A 23595-nucleotide genomic window follows, 5' to 3' on the forward strand; every position below is an offset into this window, starting at 1 on the left:
CCTTCCTTCCTTCCTTCCTTCCTTCCTTCCTTCCTTCCTTCCTTCCTTCCTTCCTTCTTTCTTTCCTTCTTCCTTCTTTCCTTCCTTCCTTCTTTCTTTCCTTCCTTCCTTCTTTCTTTCCTTTCTTCCTTCTTTCCTTCCTTCCTTCCTTCTTTCTTTCCTTTCTTCCTTCTTTCCTTCTACAGATGAGAAAACTGAGACCCAGAGAGCTTAAGTGATTGAACTAAAACCATACAGCTAGAATCCGGGTTTCCCAACTCCAATCTGATCTCTTTACACTATAGAGCACCTCAGATACAGGGTACTCTCAATTTTTCCAGTTATTACCTATCCAGACTTCTACCTTACCCAGAGATGTTTAAATGAAAAGCTGGTGTTCAAGGTGCCTTTGGCAGACTCTTCCTCATTTGCCTTGGGAACATGTGCCAAAAGAGAGATAGCAGCTGGAATAAAGGAGTGGAAATGAGCATTAGCTCTTGTATGCTCAGGATTCAGATTTTGAAGAAGAAATTAAATTGAGAGTTTTATGTATATCAATTCATGTCCTGTGCATAGTCACTTAAAGCACAATTTTAATAGCTTTTCTCAGACATGGATGTCTTCAGAGAATATGAAAGTATTTATTAACAAAGAAAATATGCATTACACATGTCCCCTTTTAAAAACAACCCCCTTAAACAAGTAGGAAGAGCTTGAATTTCCATCAACCATTTCATCTATGCCAGAAGTATAAACTTAGAGCATGACAGTGCCTCTGCAGTATTTAATTAGCAGACTACAGTGAAGCTAAGCAATTGAGATAATAAGGTACTGAAAAAGCAAAAGAGAATTATTGAGATATTCATTGCATGAGTGGGATAGAAGGATACTTCCAAATGAGCTTTTCTCATGTGAGCTAATACAATTATTGGAGTGGCATTATTTCTTCCCTCTCTCCTTCCCTTTTCTTCCTCCCTTTTACTTCAAAATGCTCCCTGGACAAATGGTCCATGTACACCTGAAACCAAGCAGATCTCTTTTGAGTACAGTTGGGTGACCATGATCTCCAGTCACTAATGTCTATGATTGGTTGTCCTTCATTCTCAGAGGACCCAAATGACATCACCATGATAAAGTCAAGTTTCAGTGTGTCTGACTGTGGCTGATCAGACCAGTATGAGCTCGGAATGCTCTACCACAGATTGGGCATAGATAGTCTGAATATTTGGGGTGGATATCCCAAATTTACGCATCCTACGTTTACTTTGTGCTGTCTCAATTCTGCTTTGCTCAAAGAGCACAGCACCCTTTCTGATGTGGGCGTGCCATGCTGAGTGGTCCTGTGCCAGTGTCTCCCATGTTGCACAGTCAAATCCAAAGCTGTTGAGAGAGACCTTGAGAGTGTCCTTGTATCTCTTCTTCTGACCACCATGCCCCATGCTAGTTCTGCATAAAATAGTCTTTTTGGCAAGCATACATTTTGCATTCGAATAATGTGGCCAGCCCACCAGAGTTGTGCTCTCTGGAGCATAGTTTGAATGCTTGGCAGTTCAGTTCGAGCAAGGACCTCAGTGTCTGGCACCTTATTCTGTTAGGTTATCCTCAGAATCTTTCTAAGACAGTTCAAATGGAAGCATTTCAGTTTTCTGGCATGGTGATGGTAGACTGTCCATGTTTCACGGGTATACAATCATGAGATCAGCACAACAGCTCTGTAGACCTTCAGTTTGGTAGTCAGTCTCATACCTCTTCTCTCTCAAACATTTCTTTGGAGTCTCCAAAACACGGAGCTAGTTTTGGCAATGCGTGCATCAAACTCATTGTCAATGTGTACATCCCTGGAAAGTATACTACCAAGGTAAGTGACCTTATCCACAGCATTCAAAACTTCTCTATTTGTTGTAACCAATGGTTCCATGTACGGATGGGGTGGTGGTGGCTGATGAAGCACCTGTATTTTCTTGGTTTTAATTATTAGGCCAAAATTAGCACAGGCAGCAGAGAATTGATCCATACTTTATTGCATTTCAGCTTCAGAGGCTGCACTGAGCGCACAATCTGCAAACAGAAAATCATGCACCAACACTCCCTCCACTTTGGTCTTGGCTTGTAGCCTTTTCAAAATTGAAGAACTTACCATCAGTACGGTAGTTGACCTTGATGCTGTGTTCATCCTCACTGAAAGCATTTGACGATATGGCTGAAAACATCATGCTAAAAAGCATAGGAGCAAGCACACAGCCTTGTTTCACTCCATTGGTAACTGGGAAGGCATGAGAGTATTGTCCACTATCCAGAACCCGGGCAAACATGCCATCATGAAATAGATGTACAATGACGAACTTCTCTGGGAAATCACATTTTGATATAATTTTCCTTAAGCTCTCATGACTAACAGTGTCAAAGTCCTTGGTCAGATCTACAAACGTTGTGTACAGACCTTTGTTCTGCTCCTGGCATTTCTCCTGGAGTTGTTGGGCAACAAACACCATATTGACTGTTCCTCAGCCCTTTCTGAAGCCACGCTGACTCTCAGGTATATGACCATCTTCCAGGTGAAGGATCAACCTATTAAGGAGTACTCTAGCAAGAATCTTGCCAGCAATGACTAAGAGAGACCCCGCTGTGATTGTCACAGGACAATCTATTTATTCTCTTTACCTTTATAGAGATGGACAATGGAGGCATCCTTGAACTCGTAGCTCAAAGAGACCATCATAGGAAGAGTCAAAGTATATTTTGTCATAGAGATCATGGTTTCTTAAGGTGTCCTTTAAGGCCTTTTTTGCATATCCATAAAAACCACTCAGCTATTGTCCCTCAACGTCTCCCTAGTATGTCTTCTGTACACGTTCTTTGCTAAAATCTCTGAGTTTCCAAACTTACAACATGCATAAAGAGGCATTGCATTAGAGTCACAGTCAAATGACCTGTTTCAAATCTCAGTTCTTGCCATTTGCTACTGGAATGACCACAGGCGAATCACTTAAGCTCTCTAGAGTTTCAGTTTCCCCATCTGTGAAGTGAGATTGAATTAAATTACTTTTTAAGGTCTCTTAAAGCTCCAAAATTATATTCTATGGGGAGACATATGAAAATGTTAATGTGTAAAGGAATGGAGAAAAGTCCATAAAGGTTTCTCTTGGTCTGAGTAGCACACTGATTTTGGTAGCTGAAATCTTCCTTCAGAATAGACCATCTTCATTTTGTTAATCCAGTGGAGGGAATAGAAGTTAGGTTTATTACTTGACTACAGTTTCCAGAGCCCTGGTGGAGTTATGCTTTCAGGCATGAATCCAAGGAGCTGCCTACACAGAGTTGGAAGGAGCTGGGGAGGCACAGATGGTAATCACGTGAAAAGGCACGGTCTGAACGAGTGGGCTCACTTACAAAGTCTGGAGATCTAGGCTGCTGTATTCCTCCTATCTCAGCCAATGCCAAGTCCCGGCTGTTCCCTTTTTCTAAAGTGTTATTTCATTTAATGTTCTTGAAGGAGGTGGAGGAGGAGGACTGTGCAAATCTTAACATCACAGGACTTTGAAAAGACAGTCACCATCTCGGCCTATTGCCAGATTTTAAAAATGTGACATTTTGCTGAGTGTAAGCTGTGTATCTGTTCCTTTCTGTTGCCATTATTATAACTTCAATATTTTCAAAACACAACATCAAAATACCTCAAAGACAGACCAAAGCAGTTTGTTACTCATACAACATGATTTTTAAATTTATCAATATGCAAAGGATTTCAGGCACAGAAATCTTTCTCTTCTTTCACATGAGATATTTTTTTCTTCACTCACTTGAAGTTTTTAGATTGATTTGATTCTCCAGAGACAAGCCCTTAAGCCAATAGAGGCCTAGATGAGGAGCACCAAAAAGCAATTCAAAAATGCATAAATAAAAAGAGGCATCAGAGCAACCTCAGAGCCTGGAAGATTTGGGATTAAGTTTAGTTATCCCTTCCACATTGAGAGGGTTAGGGCCACAGTGTCCCTGCAATCTGGAAAATCTGTGTAAAATATTTTGGCCCTCTCTTCATACCAGAGAAGAAGTCTGAAGTTTTTCTTTTTTCTTTTATGGGGTGTTTATAGTATCTTAGAGTAAAATTTGGGTTAAAGTATTTGGTCATAGGCTCTATGTCATCTGCTGGCCTTCCTGTGTTGTCTGCGGTTTCTGCAAAACTCCCCCCAAATTCCCATTTAATTTCTTATGCTGATCTGTGATATATCAAAACCATGATGGGGAAAGTCATAATGTGGAAGGGATAGTTGTACCACCTGGTGTACACCAGCTGTTTGACCCTGGGAAAGTCTCTTAAGCTCCTCTTAGTGCTCTAGGCAACCTTCTGAGATGATAAGTTATAGTGAAAGCATCAACCTATATTGGTAGAAGGAATTCCTCATGCAAAAACTCCCTTACTAATGAAATCTCGGGTCTAGCCCCTAATCTTATTAAAGGGATGGTGAGAGAACATTTGAAAAGGACTAGAGGAAAAGTCAGTTAAGCCTCTGTCAAGTCATACCCAACTGATCTCTGTTCCATTTCTGAGAGAATGCTAGATTAGCAAATCGAGGGAATGCTATAGGTATGGCTTCTTTAAATTATAGTGAAGCACTATTACTGTGAAAAGATGGAAACATGGGCTAGAAAATAGTATCAGTGGATTTGGATCTAACTGAATGGCCAGACGCAAAGTTATTTAACAAAAATTATTTATAGTTTCCTGTCAACTTGAGAAGATGACCTGAACATTTGTATCTGGCCTGGGGCGATTTAACATTGCATTAATTATATTAGATAGTAACGAGGATGGCATGCTTATCTAATCTGCCAATGACCCAAAGATGAAAGAGGAGTTAACATGATTGAATGACAGAGTAAGGACTCAGAAAGATCTTGACAGGCTTAGAACATCAGGCAGGATGTAACAAGATAGAATTGAATAGTGATAAATGCAAAGTTTCATGGAGTTGCATTCAAAACACAATTTCACAAGTTTAAAATGGCAGGAGAGGAGGGGACATATGGCTAGGCAGCAGTTCATCTGAAAAGAATTGGGATGATGTAGTGGAATATAAGCTCAGTATTAGCTCATGCTGTGATCTGGACTCCAGTCTTGATTTTTGTGAAGAGAGGTGTAATGTTGAAGGCTCACCACTGGTCAACACATCTGCAGTATTGTGTTCAATACTGGGTATCATATTTTAGTAGAGACATTGGTAAACTAGAAAATGTTCAAGGAATGGCAGAGTATAGTGAAGGGGTACATGTTCATGCCATATGAGGCTCACCTGAAAAAAGTGGAAATGACTAGTCTGAGGAGGAGAGGTGTGGTTTTTTTGGGGGGGGGATAGAATGGGGGAAGCAGGGACATGATAGTTGGCTTTAGGGTTTAAGAGCTATTATATCAAAGAGTGATTAGATCTTTCCAGCTTGATCCCAGAGAACAGATGCAATGGGTGCAATGGGTGGAAGCTGTGTGGGAATTGAGTAAGTTCTGATTCCATTTTGTGACTCAATTCTGGAACTAGCTCAGTTTCCTTTCCTTCCTTATTCATTCCTTCATTTGTTTCTTTTTCTCTTTCTTCTTCTCTGTCTTTTTTATGCAAAGCATTTCCATATTAGTCATTTTGTACAAGAAGGTTTGACTTAAATAAAAAATGAAAGAAAAAAAGCAAAAAATAGCATGCTTCAGCCGATATGCAAACAATATCAGTTCTTTATCTGGAAGTGGATAGTATACTTCATACTTTGGGATTGTCAGTCTTTTGGGATTGTCTTCAGTTTCCTTCCAATTCAATTATGTGTCTGGTCCAATTTCTGTCTTGTGAGAAAACTTTATTTAGTTATGGGAATTGTGAGAAAACTTTATTTCAGTGTTTGAATCTAGCCCTGCATGGCTAGGAAGGTGGACCACCTCTACCTGTTACTCAGACACCCCTAACAGAGGATGTAAGTTTTGCTGACCAAAAAACCCAGTTAGATCTAAAGATTGATGCAAGGAGTTTTCTTATAATTATGAATCTCAAGCAACTCATATATCTTATCTGAAAACTGACTCCATATTGGCCAATCAATTATTGTTTCCACGTTCCTTTGATTGAATACAGACAACATGGGGGGAATGGGACAACTCTTTTTATGATTTCAGGAAATTGCACTTGTTGGCTCTACCCCCTTTCCAACTTGGAAAGTCCCTAATTTTTCCTCCAGTTAGAAATCAAATTACCTAATTTTGTATCCTGGTTAATTGTTTTCTTTTAATTAATTGTTCTTATTTGATTAATTGCTTTTAATACATAAAAATCTGTCTCTATATGGTCAGGGTCTTTGGACTGACTGAGGAATCCATTTACCCATTTATTATGCCTGTGCTAATAAATTGTATAGCTTGGATAGTTTCCTCAATCATTCAATAACAGTTGGCAGGAAGCCATTTAGATGTCCCATCATGGAAGGGACTGCCTTGGGGAGTCTTGATTTCTGCCCTTTCCCCACTCAAGCTTTCCAAAGAGTTGTCTGGATTTAGAATGTTCTAGAAGGGATTTTTTTTTTCAGATTGAGGTTGAAATATTTGAGGTCTCTTCAAACTCAAATGTGAGAGTGTGACAATCGAATAATGTTATGTCTCAGTTTTCTCTTTTGCACAACGTAAACAAGAATACTTTCCCTTTTCCTCTCAAGATTGTTGTGAAGGAAATATTTTTCAAAGCATGAAGTGCTATGTAAATTTGAGTTGTTATTCAGTTAACTGTGAGGATGCTTGGTACAGTGTAGATACAGTCTTAGTTGTCAAGTGTCCATCTCTAGACTATTCCCATTGTTTCTGATCTATCTCTCTGTCTCTGTCTTTCTCTCTCCTCCCACTCCAACCCTTCCCTATTACTTTTGTATCTCAGCTCTATCTATACAATGTCAAAATATCTGGATGGAAAGTAAAAAAAAAGTAATTGTGTTATCTGGTAAAAAAAAATCCAGATATTTGCACGCATCTGGGAGACTGATTGAAATTTTTATATTTCATCCAGACATTTGGCATTACATAGAAAGAGTCTTCATTTTCACAATCATATTGGAATTATTTATTGGTCTTCCAAGTCACAAAAGATTTTGTGGGAGTTTTTGTGGGAGCCAGTTTTGTAGCTGGCTAAGAATATTAAGAGCAAAAGTATGTGAAGATTACTGAAGGAAAAATTTGAATGTGTGCTTTCATGATAACGTGTCACATGGGGATTGTTTTTTTATATTTATGCCACCTCACTCCCCATTTTTAGTGTCTTCCTGAAAATGATGACACTGTAGTAGTGAATGGAATTCAATTTTTGAAGGGGGTTTTTGACATGAAACTTCTAGAATGTTAATACCACTGTGCATACAGTAGGTGCTCAATAGATACTTGTTGGGTGAATGAATGCCACTAGATAGTACTGATAGTGTACAAGATCACAGAAACCTAAATGCAACTATCATTACTATAAACGGGTTTGTGTAAGTACTTTAAAATGGTGCCTAGATTCCTAAAAGTGACTGAATACAAAGGGTGTCCCAAAAACCTTAATGCAGTTTTAACTTTGGCAGCTTCGGTAGCTTAAAACTGCACTACAACTTTTGAGGCAGCCGGCAAATGGATAGCAGGATTACATATTAACTATTTTATGAACATATTGGCATCCTCATTTTTCAGGAGAATAGTTATCAAGCCAGATGATTTTCAGATGCTCTTGCACTACTAATATTTCTCATTGCAATTCCTTTCTATTTGTGTTTAAATACATATATATTTTTTAACATGAGTTATCTATAAATCTCCTTTCCCTGTAAAGCTTGGCTCTCAGGAAAAATAGCCTTTTTCAGCCTCTTTGTTTATGAGTAAAATTCACAGGAGTACAAAGAATGCCAAGGCAATTGCACCCAGGGTCAATTAAGTAGACCTCTGAACATAATTATAAGTAATAATTTACTAAAAAATAACTGTAACTATTTGCTTGATGCAATGGAGTCAAGTTGTAATTATTAAAAAATAACTTCTGGTGCATTAAAGATAGGCCTACTGTCCCCTTTCAGTTTTCCAGGAACTAGTCACCAGTAGAGGCATTTAAATAAGCACATACCTGCTTGAGATACAATTCATAATAACTCAATTCACCTAACATGTGTGGTCACCAGTGCTAGATAACAGACACCTATACTGATCCAGGTCTCTTATTGGCTGCCCTCCCTTCAGAGGCCCACCTTTGAATTTGTTTCACTACTGGATAACAGGAGATGAAAAATAAATGAATGTATGCATAGGGAACGGTGTAACTCCTGCTCAAGCAAATCTTGGCCCTTCAGGAAGCCAGGAAAAGAAGATGCTCTTGAGGGTGCATGTTGAGGGTATTTCTGGGATTTGGAGAGTGGGTCTCTTTGCTATGCTTTTTTGGGGGGGCTTAGAATATCAATTTTTGTTGTTGCTCTGTGGTTTTTCAATCATGTCCCACTCATGACCTCACTTGGGATTTTCTTGGCAAAGATACTGGAGTGGTTTGCCATTTCCTTCTCCTGCTCATTTTACAGATGAGGAAAGTGAGGCAAAGAGAGTTAAGTGACTTGCCCAGGGTCACACAGCTAGCAAATGTCTGAGGTCAAATTTGAACTCAGGAACATGAATCTTCCTGACTTCATGCCTGGCACTCTATTCACTATATTACCTAGCTGCCTAAGAAGTCTAAAGTTAATGAGTAAAATGATGGGGACTATATTCAGACTTCAATGATTGCTATTAGCCTTCCCCATTGTGGATAATCAGGAATTGACTTTATTGGGATAATCTATTGAACAGCTATACTCTTACAATCCTATTGTTTTCTAGATTGTTTTCCCATCAAAATTTTCTTCAATAGAAATAGTATTACTGAAATATATAAAAATATATTCATTGAGATCCTTTGCACATTAATCAGTCCCCCCACCCCCCCCATCAAATGTTGTCATTGTTACTGTATTTAACTGTTAGGTCTTCAGGTTGCCCAGAATATTGGCAAATGGTTGTTTCCTCCCCCCACACACCTTTAATGAAAAAATTAGACTTTCTGTCGTTGGCCTTCAGAAGTAGTGAGGGAGCACAATCGGGTGCCCACATAAAAGACTTGGTATCTGTGTTTCCATATCATGAAACAGGCCAGCAAGCACACCATGGCACAGAGCAAATTGAGAACCATCTGGATGAGTAGGAAGAGTTTGAAAGTGCTAGTGATGCTGGTACAGTCACTGACATCCTGGTAAACAAAGGCCCTGCTGAGTGCATCTGATGTGGGCATTTTGCACTGACAGGAATTGAGGGTGTTTTTGCAGATCAGTTGTGTGAGCTGAGAGTAGTGATGGGCAGCAAAGGCCACTGCCAACACGCAGACGATCAGGCTCAGGGCACTCAGCAGAAAATAGAACAGCTGCAAGACACAACGTGGGAAAGAGTTCCAGTTAGAGGGAACAGTTTATCCTATAGGCAAAGCAGGAAGCCCATTCTCTCCTCCCAGAAGTTCTTTGATAACTCAGTTTCCTCATCTGTAAAGTGAAGGGGATTGATTTGATGGCTACTCTGTTTGTTGGTCAGTCTTTTCATCTGTCTCCAACTCTTCATGACTCTTTTGGGACTTTCTTGGCAAAGATACTGGAGTGGTTTGCCATTTCCTTCTCTAGCTTATTTTACAGATGAGGAAACTGAGGCAAACATCATTGAATAACTTGCCCAGAGTCATACACTGACTCTTCATTACCCCACTTGGAGTTTTCTTGACAAAAATACTGTAATGGTCTGCCTTTTCTTTCTCCTACTCATTTGACAGATGAGGAAAATTGAGGCAAACAGGATTGAGTGACTTGGCCTGAGTTACATTGCAAGCAAGTGTCCTCCTGTCTCCATATCTCTGTCCACTGCACCACCTAGCTGTCTGGTTATTCGAGAGCGCTATTCTTTCTCTAAATCTATAATTCTTTGACTCCCTGGTATCTCTGAAGTCATGGTCTTCAGTACGTATGCTTCAAAAAAAGCTAAGTGTAGATCTAATAGAATAACATAGGCAAAGTCCTTAAAGTGCTATATAAATGCTAGTTATTATTGTCTGGACCTGGAACACATCTGTATTTGCTCAACAGAGGCTGGCGTGTTTCATGAATAGTGTTAATCTATGACAGGGCTGGCTGTTCATGTATGAATGCTGTCGTTGTTGTGATGGGCAAACATTAACCAAGCTGGTCTCCCTTAAAGGCAGATATTGTCTCTTTCAGGGGTAAAAGCATCCTTCCAACCTCAAGGACCCCAGATATTCAGGCTGAAATAAGACTAGGAAATACAGTAGTGGTTTCTGCAGGTCTAACAGAGCTTCAGCCAAAAGCAATAGTAATGAGGCCACTAGCTCTACATCAATGAAACTAGCCTAGGTTTAGTACATGGCTCTAGCAGACATGCTTAATTTATATCTGTCCCAGCACCTCTTGGACTTCATTCCAATAGAGTTCCCAGTTCTGGGAGTACAAAAGATTAATGACCAAGTATTCTACAACCACTAAAAAGCTGAAAACCATGAACCTAGAGAGAAGAATGCTGGCCCTGGAATTGGAAAAAACAAAACAAAACAATTTGACTCTGGTCCTCGTTTTGGCACTGGAGAATTTTTAAATTTAAGGGGAAGCAGCAGCAATGGTGAAGGCATAAGGAAATCCTCTTACTGCTAATTAAACAAACTATGCCAGGGGTGGAGAACCTGCATCCTCTAGGCCACATGTGGCCCTCTGGGTTCTCAAGTGTATTCCTTTAACTGAATCCAACTAGGTCCTCAAGGGTGGCCCTTTGAATCCAACTTCAGTCGAGTCTGACTCTAACCTTAACCATAACCCTTCCACTCTAACCCCAATTTGGATTCAGTCTAAGGGCTGCACCTGAGGTCCACATGTGACCTCAAAGCCTCAGGCTCCCTACCCTTGAACTATGTGATCCTGGGCAAATCACATACGCTTTTGGAGCCTTATTTCCTTCTTCTGTAAAGCAGGGAGGGGTGTTGAATTATTCAATGTCTAGTGTCTAGTTCACTTCTAGACCCTATTATCTGAACCATGCTTCCACTTAGCCTGGGCCTAGTCTGAGGGGTTCCATATCATGTTAAAATTTGATCAGAACCTTGACCTACTAGCTGGCAACAACAATAAACAATTTTTTGTTGTTTTGAGGGGCTAGACTCATCTACTGCAATACTTTAGTCACTTGTCCCACCTCCCTAATATCTAAATAAGTGAGGCATTCTGGGACAGCATCTAGGAAAACTGAAACTAAAGTACAAGTGTAATTGGGATGGGGCATAACCCCCAGTTCCTCCTTAGTTTGCCTTGGTGGGTTTATATTTGCTGTATACAATTTATACTCTGCATTACCTTCTCTACTGGTTAGTACCATCCATTGGCTAATCGGAGTACAGACCTGAGTCTGTGAGTTTTGGGGAATAAGAGGGTGGGAATAGGGGAGGGACTAATGTTGTAGATTTCGGTTCGTTCATCTTAGTGGGGCTGAAAAACACAGGAGTTAATGTATTCATCTGAGTCCAAAACTGAGTATTTGAAAGCTTCTTAATGACCATAGAATCACCATCTCTATCATTTTTAATTTTCAAAACATTTTAAGGTTGTCATCTGCAGCTCAAGTTATCTACTCCATAAAACAGCCTGCTAAACATTCTTTTTGTTTCTTCAAGATGGAACAAAGATGATTTCCACTATGGAGTCCTTAGATATATACACTAGAGAAACACAAAGTGGTTGATTCTAAGGTGCTAAAAGGCAAAATATTACTTTTATGACATTAGGCTGAAAATATCAGGTTGCTCCAGCTTCATGAATTCTTGACACCAAGAATACAAATAATTATGCTGTCTACATGTGCGTATAAATGTTGCCCATATGTTTTTTCTGTAAAGCCAAGAGTGTTGATGGAACTATTACCAATTAAGATTCAGATCAGATAACCAACTTCTCATCTTGTCCTCCTATGCTTCCCAATGGGGTAAAAGGAATCATAGCTAGAATAGGAGCTATCATGGGGAGATTGACCACCTTGGGCTGAAATCCCCACAGTGGCTTATAACCACTTTCCAATGGAGTTAGATAGAGGTTGCACCCTACCTGGCCTGGGGACCCTTTACTGTTCATGATTACTAGAATCAGGGATGTGAGATTAACAAGGAAGATAATTAATAGCTCATTAGCAGCTGAAGCCTTTTTCCCTGATCACCATCCCCTTCAGTCCTACCCTTCCACTTTACAGTCTCAGAAATTTACACTGTTGTAATGCAGTGAAACTATCACCAGATTTAGATTCAGAGGTTCAAATGTCACACACTGTCACTGTGCCTGTGACCTTGAACAAGTTACTGTACTTTTCTAAGCCTCAGTTTCCCCATCCATAATGTGAAAGGATTGGAAAAAGATAATCTCTGTCTCTTTCAAATCTAAATCCATGATCCTTGATACATAATCCTAGATTCTTTCCATCTTCTTATGCTCACTGAAGCCTACATTTCTTCTGAATATGTTATGTCTCTGGAAGCTTGTTCTAAGTCTAGCTATTCCTTCTTTCACATTTGTTAACATGAAAGGTTGGGAAGAGAAGTTCACATAATCCTTGTTCCCCTTTTCACTTTCAGACCCTCCATTATCCATGAGAATTCAGCAACTACTTCTCTTCCTTTAAAATTCATTCTCTAATCCAACTGTCTGAATGACTCTTCTAACTCCCAATTAGTTCTGTAACTGACTCAGAGTCTTCTTCTGACTCCAACTACCACTTCCTTCAAATATCCTGGACCTTCACGTCCTTGGCCTTCTCAATACCCTCAACATCTATTTCCAATCTACCTCAGTCACACACACAAGAGTTACATCCTAGATTGTAGCCAAGACAAACAAATAAATAAACAAAACCAAAAACAAATCCCTGAATTTGACCCAGGTGCCAGAATTGCCGAGTATGTCTCTGGCCATAACTACCTCTTCCCAACCATTTTCATTTTCAACACTCGGTTGTAACTTAAATAGCAAAAATTACACTTTCCTCTTACTCCCCAACCTTAGGCAGAAGACCTCTTAAAACTGTACATCTGGACCATATCCTGCAGCAATTAATAATGATAATCATCCCTAATGCCCAATCTGCAAGTAATTCAGGGTTTTTACACATATTATTTTCTTATAATCATTCCAATATACATCTGTGGTAGGAAGGAAACAGGCATAGTCTCTTTTTTTAAGTGAAGACATTTTAACTGAGAAAGGTTAAGATTAAGTTCACACAGTATGTAGAAAAATAGCATCTGGTTCTCAACATTACTGATCCACCCTCTGACCCACATTGTCTTTGTTTTGTTCAAGTGTTTATGCTACGTGAAGTAACCATACATATTTCATTTACAGAAATGATGTGAAATAACGTGGTTACATAAAATCACTGATTGCTTAATTTGTTGTAAATTTCCTCCATATGCAATGTGCTATAAAACCCTTAAAAACTAATTTATTTATGTCCATGCATGTCACATATATTAAGTCTGATTCTTATACATTACAATTTGCATGCATGTAGGAGCCATCGGATCAAGTTTAAAAAAAAAAATTAGTGGATCAAAATAAGCCTATGGCCTGTATTGCTTGGTGTTAGAACATTCATCTTTTGGCTTGACAGCAACAAGCTTCTGGGTTAAAATTTGCAATTTTAAATCAAGCCCCTTGTTTTACCTACACAATATGAGTAAACTATCAATAAAAATCTTTGCGATGACCTTGGAAAGCCAGGCAAATATATCCTGATAAAATCCAAACTCAGGACATATTTGCCTTACAATTGTTAAGAAGCATCAATCTTTCAATTCATAAGTCAGCTGAGGAGGGAAGAAGACCAAGGCTTGATGGAGATTTGGAGAATTGTGGTTGCTCCTTCCCTTATCTGCTGCTATAAAGGAATTATAGAATCAGTAGAGGCCACAGTTCCCCCTGAATTTAATTAGACCCTGACTGCAGCTGTACAATGAGGGTGACTTCAGGATAAGGGTGTACTATTTAAATTTAATTACCTCCCCCTTTGGCTGGTATAGTAAAGGGACTTCCTCTAAAGCATAACTGAGGATTTAGCCTCAGCCAGTGCAGAGCTACCAAAATATCTCCCAAATGTGGGTACAAGGTAATTTGCTCATAAATACCCTCCTGAGGAATTTGCCAGGAATGTGTCTGCAAGCCACATGAAAATGGATGCATTTCTTAAAACCAGGGGGGAGTTCAGAGAGAATAAGGCCTGCAAATTCAAGGCAGACCTGACATCAGCAGACAAATCCCATGACATCCCCAGAGGCAGCTTGGCAAAGGGCAAACCTGGTGGTGTTATGGGAAGGCTGCCAAGGAGCCACAATGTATCTCCTAGAAAAGTCTTTTACCCCCCCAAAATTTGAAAGAGGGAGATGCAAAGATAATCACAAAAAAAAGAGAGTGGAGTGGGGAGAGGAAACTGATAAAACTCCAACTGAGTGACACAAGCAGTCCCCAACCCCAAAGAATGACTATTTGGAATGGATGAAAAGAAAAATATTCAAACTATTTAAGGCCAGTCTGCTCTGCTTTTGACATTACAGATATCAGATATCTTGGGAATAAGGATACCCTTTGTTACCAACAGCGTCTATACCCCAGGAGCGCGGGCACAAAAGAAGCCATCTGGGATTTGCTGGACTTCTTCAAACTTGGGGGTTGCCTCTATTTTATTTTAAACCTAAAGCTAATACAGTGTGCATTTTAGACAACTGGCAAGAAGTGTCACTAAAAGTCACATTGAGGAGTGGAGAAATGCAGTCTCCATATTTGTCAATGCCTGTCTCAAGTGAAAAATGTGAGCTATTGAGTTCTTCCTAGTGTGGAATTCTCCACCTGGCTGACATTGGAGGATTTTCCCCACCCTCACTTCTTACTTTCAAATATTGCCCAAATATCAGGGTGGTTTTCCGAGGCTTTGCTAGTGTTTCTACCCTCTCCATGGGTCACGGTAAGAACAATTAAAGTCCATTGTGAAACCTAGCCTATCATGTATGCCTCCATGAAGTGGGCACCTATAATCTGACAGGCTCACTTATTGAGTTAAACTGCTGGTCCCCTGTACAAAGCCTTTGTTGAAATTGATTTCAGCTCATTTCAATAAATGACTCTGGGGAAGTGGTTTCAAACTTTTCCATAGAAGAAAGGCCAAGATCACCCATTGCATCCGGGGCCATCTCCAGTTGTCCTGATCTATATCTCACCATTGGATCCAGATGGCTCAGGAGGAGACAGTAAGGCTGGTGACTTTGCACAGCCCTCCCTCACTTAAATCCAGTTCACTTGCATGTCCTGGCATGATTCTCTTTAAGAATGAAGGATAAACAACAGTAGTAGAACTTTCATTTTAAACAAAACTTTGGTATAAATTATGTAAATAAAAACCTTTGAGATGATTATTTTTAATATCTATTTAAAAAAAACTGCAAGGTTCATTTAAAACAACAACAACAATGGGGAGCATTAGGGTTCCTTGTAAACCATTTTGAGACACACTGTTCTAGTACATCTCAGTTAGGGATCCAAGTCAACTTTTACGGTGAAACAGTTAAGGATCAAGGACAACCAGGTGACACAGTGGGTAGAGTCCCAGGCCAGGAGTTAGGAAGACTTTTCTTCCTGAGTTCAAATCTGGTCTCAGACTTTTACTACATGTGTGAGCCTGGACAAATCACTTAACCCTGTTTGCCTCAGTTTCCTCATCTGTAAAATAAGCTGGAGAAGGAAATGGCAAACCACTCTAGTATGTCTGCCAAGAAAGCTCCAAATGGGGTCATGGAGAGTTGGACACAAGTGAAAAACAACTAGACAAAAAGAAATAAGGACCAAAGTTAGCTGTTACAGCATAGTTTGTAATAAAAAGACCACTGGGATGAAAATTCAAAGTCTTGGGTTTGAAATCTGGCTTGTGATCTTGGATAAGTTATTTAGCTCTGATATGCTTCCATTTTCTCATTTGTAAAATGAAGGCGCTGAACCAGATGACATCTAAGGTTTCTTTTAGCGATATTCTACTATAAAATCTTTGTGCTGGGCGGATCTCTGAGGGATAGATTATGACAGAGACCATAGATTCTTGATATTTTAGTGAAGCCCATGGACCCTTTCTTAGCATAATATTTTTAAATAATTGAAGAAAGGATAAATTTAAGTTAGAGGTTAATGAAAATAAAGATGTGTATTTTTTCCCAACCAAGTTCAGAGATCCCTTGCAATCTATCTATACCCTAAGTTAAAGACCTCTGGTATAAAGGAAAGATAAAATTTGAAAATCTAGATATGACAGTCCATTATCTTTATCTTCCATGATCAAATTGTAATATGTTTAAATATATATTAACACATTTTGTTTTCTCAAATTCTGACATTTTCAAATTAGGCATTATGTTATTTTCCTGATTTAAAAAATACTCAGTATATTTATATCTGCTTTTTTTTTTAGAGCAGAAGAATGAACAATATGAGAGAGAAAACAACAGTACAAGAAACCTTTTTGTTCTCTGCTGCTAAAGGAGTGGAGGAAATGTAGGAATTTGATTTTTCCTTTCTTTGAATGCTATGTATCTGTCCTGGTAAGCCCTTTAAAAGGGTGTGTCTACACCACCCTTTGGAACAGATTCTACTATGCAATGGAAATGCCAAGGACTTGATTCTGTTCCAATCAAATACACTCTCCAGAGCAGAGGAAAAATATACTCAGCTGATGAAAACACATCTGGTTGCCAAATCTTGCATGCTCCTCTCATCCCCTTTTGGAATGAGCTACTGAATGTGTACCCAATAGGCTTTTTTATCTCTTTGAGTCCTCTCATAAAGAGATTTGTGTAATTCTTCCATTTAATAAATATATATGGAAAGGTATATGTAGAGAAATAATATATATAATATATGTGTAATACATATATGTGTATACACGCATATGCACACATATATACATGCACACACAAATTATATATATGTATACACATATATATACATACATATACATGGAAATATATTATGGAAATGAAGAACTCAGAAAAGGTTTTTGATCAGTTCAGTATTGTTGGACCAATGTTATAAAGCCTGTGAATTTCCATGGTGCTTTCTTTTCTTATTGGTATCTTTTGTTAATATACATCACTTTTATTTCTGAATATATCTTTCCTCATATCTGATGAGCTATCCTTTGTCACAAAGAACTTAAGAAAAGTAGTTCCACAAAGCTAGACAATACATTAACCATATCTGACAATAATGCAATATTTCATACCCATAGTCCACTTTCGGGGAAAAAAAAGGAAGGCACATGAGCAGCTCTTTTAGTGAGACTAATTGTTTCATATCAACCTAATTGCTGGGAGTTATTAACAACTTTTTAATCCAGTCTAAGATTTGGGGGGGTTGTTGTTTTTCATAGTTTTTGCTGTGGGTGTGTTGATTGATTGATTGGGTAGCCAGCCTTAACCTGTTGGAGACTGGATCTAAATGTAACTGTGCTCTCCCAAAACATTTCTTTAGCTGGCTGGCTGCTGGAAAATGCAATCTGTGGCAAGTCTTCTGTTGCATAGGAAGCCACTCATGTGTTTCCTTCCGAGCAATTTTATAAGAGAAAAAAATAACCGTAACTTACTTTCATAGCAAACTGGATGCATGTCCGTTCATCAACTTGATATGAGACACAGAGCATAAACAAACCAAGATAGGACACCACACAAACCTATGATGAAGGACATAGAAAAGGAATATTGTCAAGATAAGTCATGTATCACAGTGACATATGTCTGGATGTTTTTTACTAGTAACATCTTTATAATGAAACCATTTGCCTCATTTAATGATCTGTACTTCTTTTTCCCTCAGCTTGACTTGGGAAGACTGGTTTAGAAACGGAGTAAAATCAGTATCATAGGGGGAAGAGGTTGCACTTGACTTGGAGTCAGTAGCCTCTGAGTTCAAATCCTGCTTCAGACAATTAGATGTATGACCCTGGGAAAATGCCTTAACCTTTCCATGCCTCAGTTTCCTCATTTATAAAATGAAGGGGTTGGCCACAATTATCTTTGAGGTCCCTTTCAGTTCCAAATCCATGATTCTACGATATGCAAACATTTAGTAATCCTTTCCATTGCACTTTGGAGACTTTTTGAATTTACAAAGAAATTACATCTATCTGTGTGAGATTTTGGAAAACTTAAGAATCATAACTGTGTTAGTGATTGAATCCAGGACTTGAACCTGGGAATTCCTGGCTCTAAAGCCAACTCTCTGTCTTGTACTCCACACTTCACTTCCCTCTATCCTGCCAAAAAGCATTTATGAAAGCTAATTTTACAACAGAAAAAATAAACAACAGAACTGCCTTCTGTGACAAATGTGCTACTTGAAGAAAGATTTTGGATGAGTTGTCTACAGTCATCTAGCAAGTCATTCAGCCTCTTAGTTAATAATACCCAGAATTCCTCATGCCTGGGGCTATTTTCAAACCTAAACCATAATTCCTATTAGGTTAATAGTTCTGTTAAAAAGCTTCCTAAAGTACAACCAAATGTGACATTTTTAAAGGAATGCAAATTTTCTTTTCTTTCCCTTTATTACATTTTTGTAGGGTGCTCTAACCTTTGAAATTAATGAGTACAATCATCTCCAAAAAAATAGGAGTTGAGGTTTCTATTAGCCCATGAATGCAAATACCAAATTTCTCTATATCCAAGATCTTTTCAGGGTTTTTGCATCTTTAGTATTGGTTGCATGATTTAATGACAATAGATAAAATTTCCGGTAGAGGGGTTTACATTAAAACATGTGACAGTGGAACAGATCAGAAATCTCTGTATACAAAACAAAGTGGTGAGATTTTGGACAGACAGCAGTCCTCTAGCTGACTAAAAGATATACAAGGTAATGAGACCTAAGTGATTTATATTGATGATGAACTAAGGCATGGCTGCCATTTATAAGTCATTCATGGATTCTTTAAGTGAATATTTTAGGGCTAAATCTTATAAGGTCTAGGGATTTACAGACACTATAACACTAGAAGATAAGCACTTATTTGAGTTTGTTTCAGTGCTACTTAAGGGAGCATCTAAAAGATAATGAAAGATCCCTCAATCATGTCACATAAGGGTTGGCTGAAAGAACTGGGGATACTTATATTGGGTGAGAGAAACTTGGAGGGTAAAAGATAGTTATCTTCAAATATCTGAAGTGCTGTTATTTACAAGAACTATTTGACTTATTCTCCTTGGCCCTAGAGGGCATCACTAGGGATAGTGATGGATATTGGAAGAGGAAAATTTTAGCCTGATAGAGGAAAAAAAATCTATGAATTTTTAGAGCTAGAGTGACGTGAAATGGTCTGTTATTTTTGGGAAATAGAAGGATCCCCTTTACTAAAAGTCTTTAAGCAAAAGCTGATTTACCACTTTTAACCTTCACTATGTTGTGGGTGGTCTTCTTTAGAAATGAGTAAAACTCAATGGCTTCTAAGGCCCTTTTCAATTGGAATATTCTATAATTTTGTAGCATCAGGTTCTTTTAAGGCATTTATTAGGAATGGCTATATTCCTAATGAAAATTTGGGTGCTAATGCCTTGGACATACAGAAGCATTCTCTCTCATAAAATAACTTTCTGCAACTCAGAGTTGTCAATGCTCATACTGCCAAACTTTATTTGGCCTTTGCCAGCTCACATTTTAACAATCAGTCCAATCAGCAGCACCCTACAAATTTGATTTTGTACCTCCACTTGAACAAATCTTTCTATTACATAATTCTTTTTTATAACTGATTTTATTATCACTAAAAAGAAACTTTATGTGAGAACATGTCTCTGTCTTCTACAGAACTTCATTTGAAACTTCCATAGTAAGTCAAATTTTATTCCCAAAACAATGAATAATACAGCGCATCTTACACTGACTACCTTTGGAACTCAGTGTTTAACTCAGAAATTTCAGCATGGAAATTAGCCCTGAAAAAATATCTTAAATCATCCATAAAGTGTTTTTAAACTACTGTTGTTGCACAGGTACCAGGGACTCCTTAAAAGAAATTGAGTCTGTGTTAGAGAGCAGACCGATCTACAAACAACTGAATGTTGTTTCATGCAAGTTATTGATCAGTAGAGAGAAAACTAGGACTCCTACTAAAAAAGAGAAGAAAACAAAAATAGATAAAGATAAGGAGGCAGGAAAACAGGTGATGAGGGGGAAAACATATTTACAAGGACTTCATGCCTAAGTGTGATGACATTAGAGAGTGATCACAGCCCCTTATAACCTATGCTTAACCTACTTTCCTGCTTCACCATGAGCCAAGACAAGATATAAGGAAGTCAAAGAGAACACACCAGAGGTCAACTAGCTAACCAGCAATGCTAGAAAGGTCAAGTTAGACCAATCAATAGATCCACTAGTTAAGGGGCATCAGTAACTCTAAAAAGAATGAAGAGATTGTAGATGTGATGAAGAGAAGATTTAGAATCACACTATGTGTGGGGAGATATTCTAACTCTGTAACTGAGGGAATAATAAATCTGCCTCTTCCAACTTACACTCATTCTGTAGCATATGCATTTGAGTGGAAAGGCAGAGTTTCTCTCTCTCTCTCTCTCTCTCTCTCTCTCTCTCTCTCTCTCACATAACTGAATTAATATAAATCAAATACCTAAAAATATAATGCTATTATATTACACATGTTGACTCATGCAAAAATTATGAAATGTAGTAACTTTTCCTGCCACCTCAGATTCATTCTAGAATGAAGATAGTTTATTACCAGATAAACTCATCACTCGAACATTCATCATCGTGGAGTCTTCTTCAGTTTTGCTACTCCCACTTTATCAATATCCTCAGTTGTTTCTGTCTGTCTGATTAGAGGACTGGAAAGTGGTACAAAAAAGTCCTCCCATGATCTCCCTCTAAAGAGAGCTCAAAAGCCCAGGCATGTCTTCATTTGCCATTTGCTGCTGCTCTACTTGGTTGCAGCTCCATCTTCATCTTTATTTTGCGCCATGTTCTAGGTGCCATCTGGTACTCCTCACACATCTTTTGGACTTCTTTTTGTGTCTTCTTCATTCAATTGTAAGCTCCTTGAGGACAGGGACTATCTTTCTTTTTCTTATTTATATACCCAGCACTTAACACAGTGCCTGATACATAGTAGATACTCAATAAACATTTATTGAATAGTATCATTAATTCATTTAGCATTTATTATGTTTCTACTATGCTTCTATGAAACAGTATACTTGGAACTCAATGAGATCAAAAATATTTAAGACTTGATTCTGTTTTCTGGGAGTTCACACTCCAGCAGAAATGTGCACAAACAAATACATACAAAGTGGTGTGGAGGTGTGATAGCTGAAAAGTGAAAGGAAAGAGGCATTTCAGCTGAGCAAGATTTTAAGAAAACAGGTAGGTCAGGTTGGGGAGTAGAATTCTAGGTATCTGGATATCATGAGCCAATGTTTGGAGATAGAAGAGAACAGGACACGCTTGTGGAGTGGTGAATTTGGCAGAATCCCAGATGAGAGGGTGTGATACGAGAGAAGCCTGGAAAGGTAAATTGGAGTCAGAGCAAAGAGGGTTGTGAGTATAATCTAAGGAGTTTGGCCTTTATTTGGTTTGTTGTTGAGAACCACTTAAGTTTTTTGAGTAGAGGAGTAACAATTGATACTCTGACTAAAGACGATTACAATGACAGATTGGAGAGGAAAATGGAGAAAGGAAGTCCATAATAGTCCAGGTGAGAGAAAATTAGTGACTAAAATAAGGCATTTACGGAGGTAGTGGAAAATAGGGAAGTAGTTCCAGAGAGAGTGAGGAGATAGTCATGAATTAAATTGAGGAGCAGTGAAAAAAGAGGGATCCGAGATGACTATGAGGTATCTAGCATGAGACAGAGAACAGTGGTGTCAAAAATAAAAATAGGGAAGTCAGTGACAGCAGAAGGTTTTGGTGGGGGGTGGAAGATGATGAGTCCAGTTCACTCTATTTTGACTTACAACTCCTAAAAGAGCATTTAGGTGAGACTGTTCAGAAAAAAGTGCTGGTCTGGAATTCAGGTGAGGGATGAGGGTTAGTGTGACATTCAAAAAAATTTGAGAGACATAGTTTCTGGGTAATTAGTAATTTTATTAACAATGCTAACATTTTGTTAAGAAAAAGGTCAGTGACTATCAATTGCCAAAGAACCCTCACAGACTCCATTTAATGCTTATATGCCCTTAGAAGGGTAGGTGCTCTCAATCTATTCTGATTGGTTAAAAAGAATGAGAAAGAATGAATATTATAATAAGAGGTAAGCTTATTCCAGTGAGGCTTGTGGGGTACATGACACTGAGCACCTAAATCTTGGTGAAGGAAATTTATCAACTGCCATATCACCTGTCTGACCTGTCTGAGTAAACACAATGAACAAGAATCTACCTATTCACCCAAACTTAGAATTTCTTTACTGTCTTTTATTGACTATTAGCTTGGGTAAGTCTTTGCCCAAGATTTCCCACACTGGTTGATTCTGGATCAAGAAGTAGAAAAGGGAAAAAATCTTAGACCTGAATAATTAATTATTAACAGACCTTCAATAATTAGTTATTAATATATGAAAGAAATAATCATTTCTATTAGAGATGAGTTATCTAAACCAGTTTGCCTCAGTTTTCTCATCTGCAAATTGAGCTAGAGAAGGAAATGGCAAAGCATTCCAATATATTTGCCAAGAAAACCCCAAATGGGGGTCACAAGAAGTCAGGCAAGACTGAAAATGACTGAACAAAGGCAACATCAAATAAAGATGAGGGTTAATAAATAAATTGATGGAGAAATTGCAAAAGATGAAATCAGGACGCATGTTGAGGGACAAGCAATAGCAAGAAAGAAGGCCAATTTTCTTTCCAAGACAAGAGAAATGTAAAAAGAAGTTTTTAGTTGTATGAGTGGGTTAGAGAGACATTAGAAAACTTACCTCAGATTCCTTCATCCTTGTAGCAAAGTAGGCAATGAGAAAGAGGGGTTTGAGGGGAGAGTAGGAAGGCCTTGGAACTTTCACTGTTGGAAGTATGACAGACTCAATAAAAGATGAAGGAAGACTGTCGGATAGCAGTTAGGGCTCAGATGAATGAACCATATGTAGTGAAGTCATCTTCAGCATGACTTTACAACTTTCAAGTCAGAAGAGTTTTAACACCCTATGATACTATATTGAAATGACCTCTCACTTCCCTGGTTCAAGCTGAGAGTTGAAAATATATAGGAGAGGTTAAGTTACTATACTTTTCAAAGAAAGCAAAGAACAAATTGAGTCAGAGTGAAGGCATGAGGTGAGTAGAAGAATATACACTTTGTGTCTAGTAGAGAATTTTAGGGATTAATATTTTGGAGATAGAGATCTTCAAATGGTTGTGTCTGGTACGTAGTAAATGCTTAATAAAGAATTGCTGACTGACTAGGTGGTTAAAATAAAGTAGAACTCAATGGTACTAAACTTGAAAGCATAAGAGACCTGAGTGTAACAGCAAGCAT

The 23595-nt window shown here is 38.4% G+C and overlaps 1 protein-coding gene across 1 annotated transcript in view; it reads right to left on the minus strand.

The window, feature by feature from the left end:
- Window positions 1–596: 596 nt before the first annotated feature.
- SSPN (sarcospan) overlaps window positions 597–23595 on the minus strand; it is a 55651-nt gene continuing 32652 nt past the window's right edge. Inside the window, 2 exon segments of the mRNA XM_072653446.1 lie at window positions 597–9407; window positions 17693–17779. Of these exon segments, the coding sequence (XP_072509547.1) occupies window positions 9042–9407; window positions 17693–17779 (453 nt within the window). The 3' untranslated portion in view covers window positions 597–9041.

This window comes from Notamacropus eugenii, chromosome 3, assembly GCF_028372415.1.
Source record: "Notamacropus eugenii isolate mMacEug1 chromosome 3, mMacEug1.pri_v2, whole genome shotgun sequence".
NCBI classification, from domain to species: Eukaryota; Metazoa; Chordata; class Mammalia; order Diprotodontia; family Macropodidae; genus Notamacropus; species Notamacropus eugenii.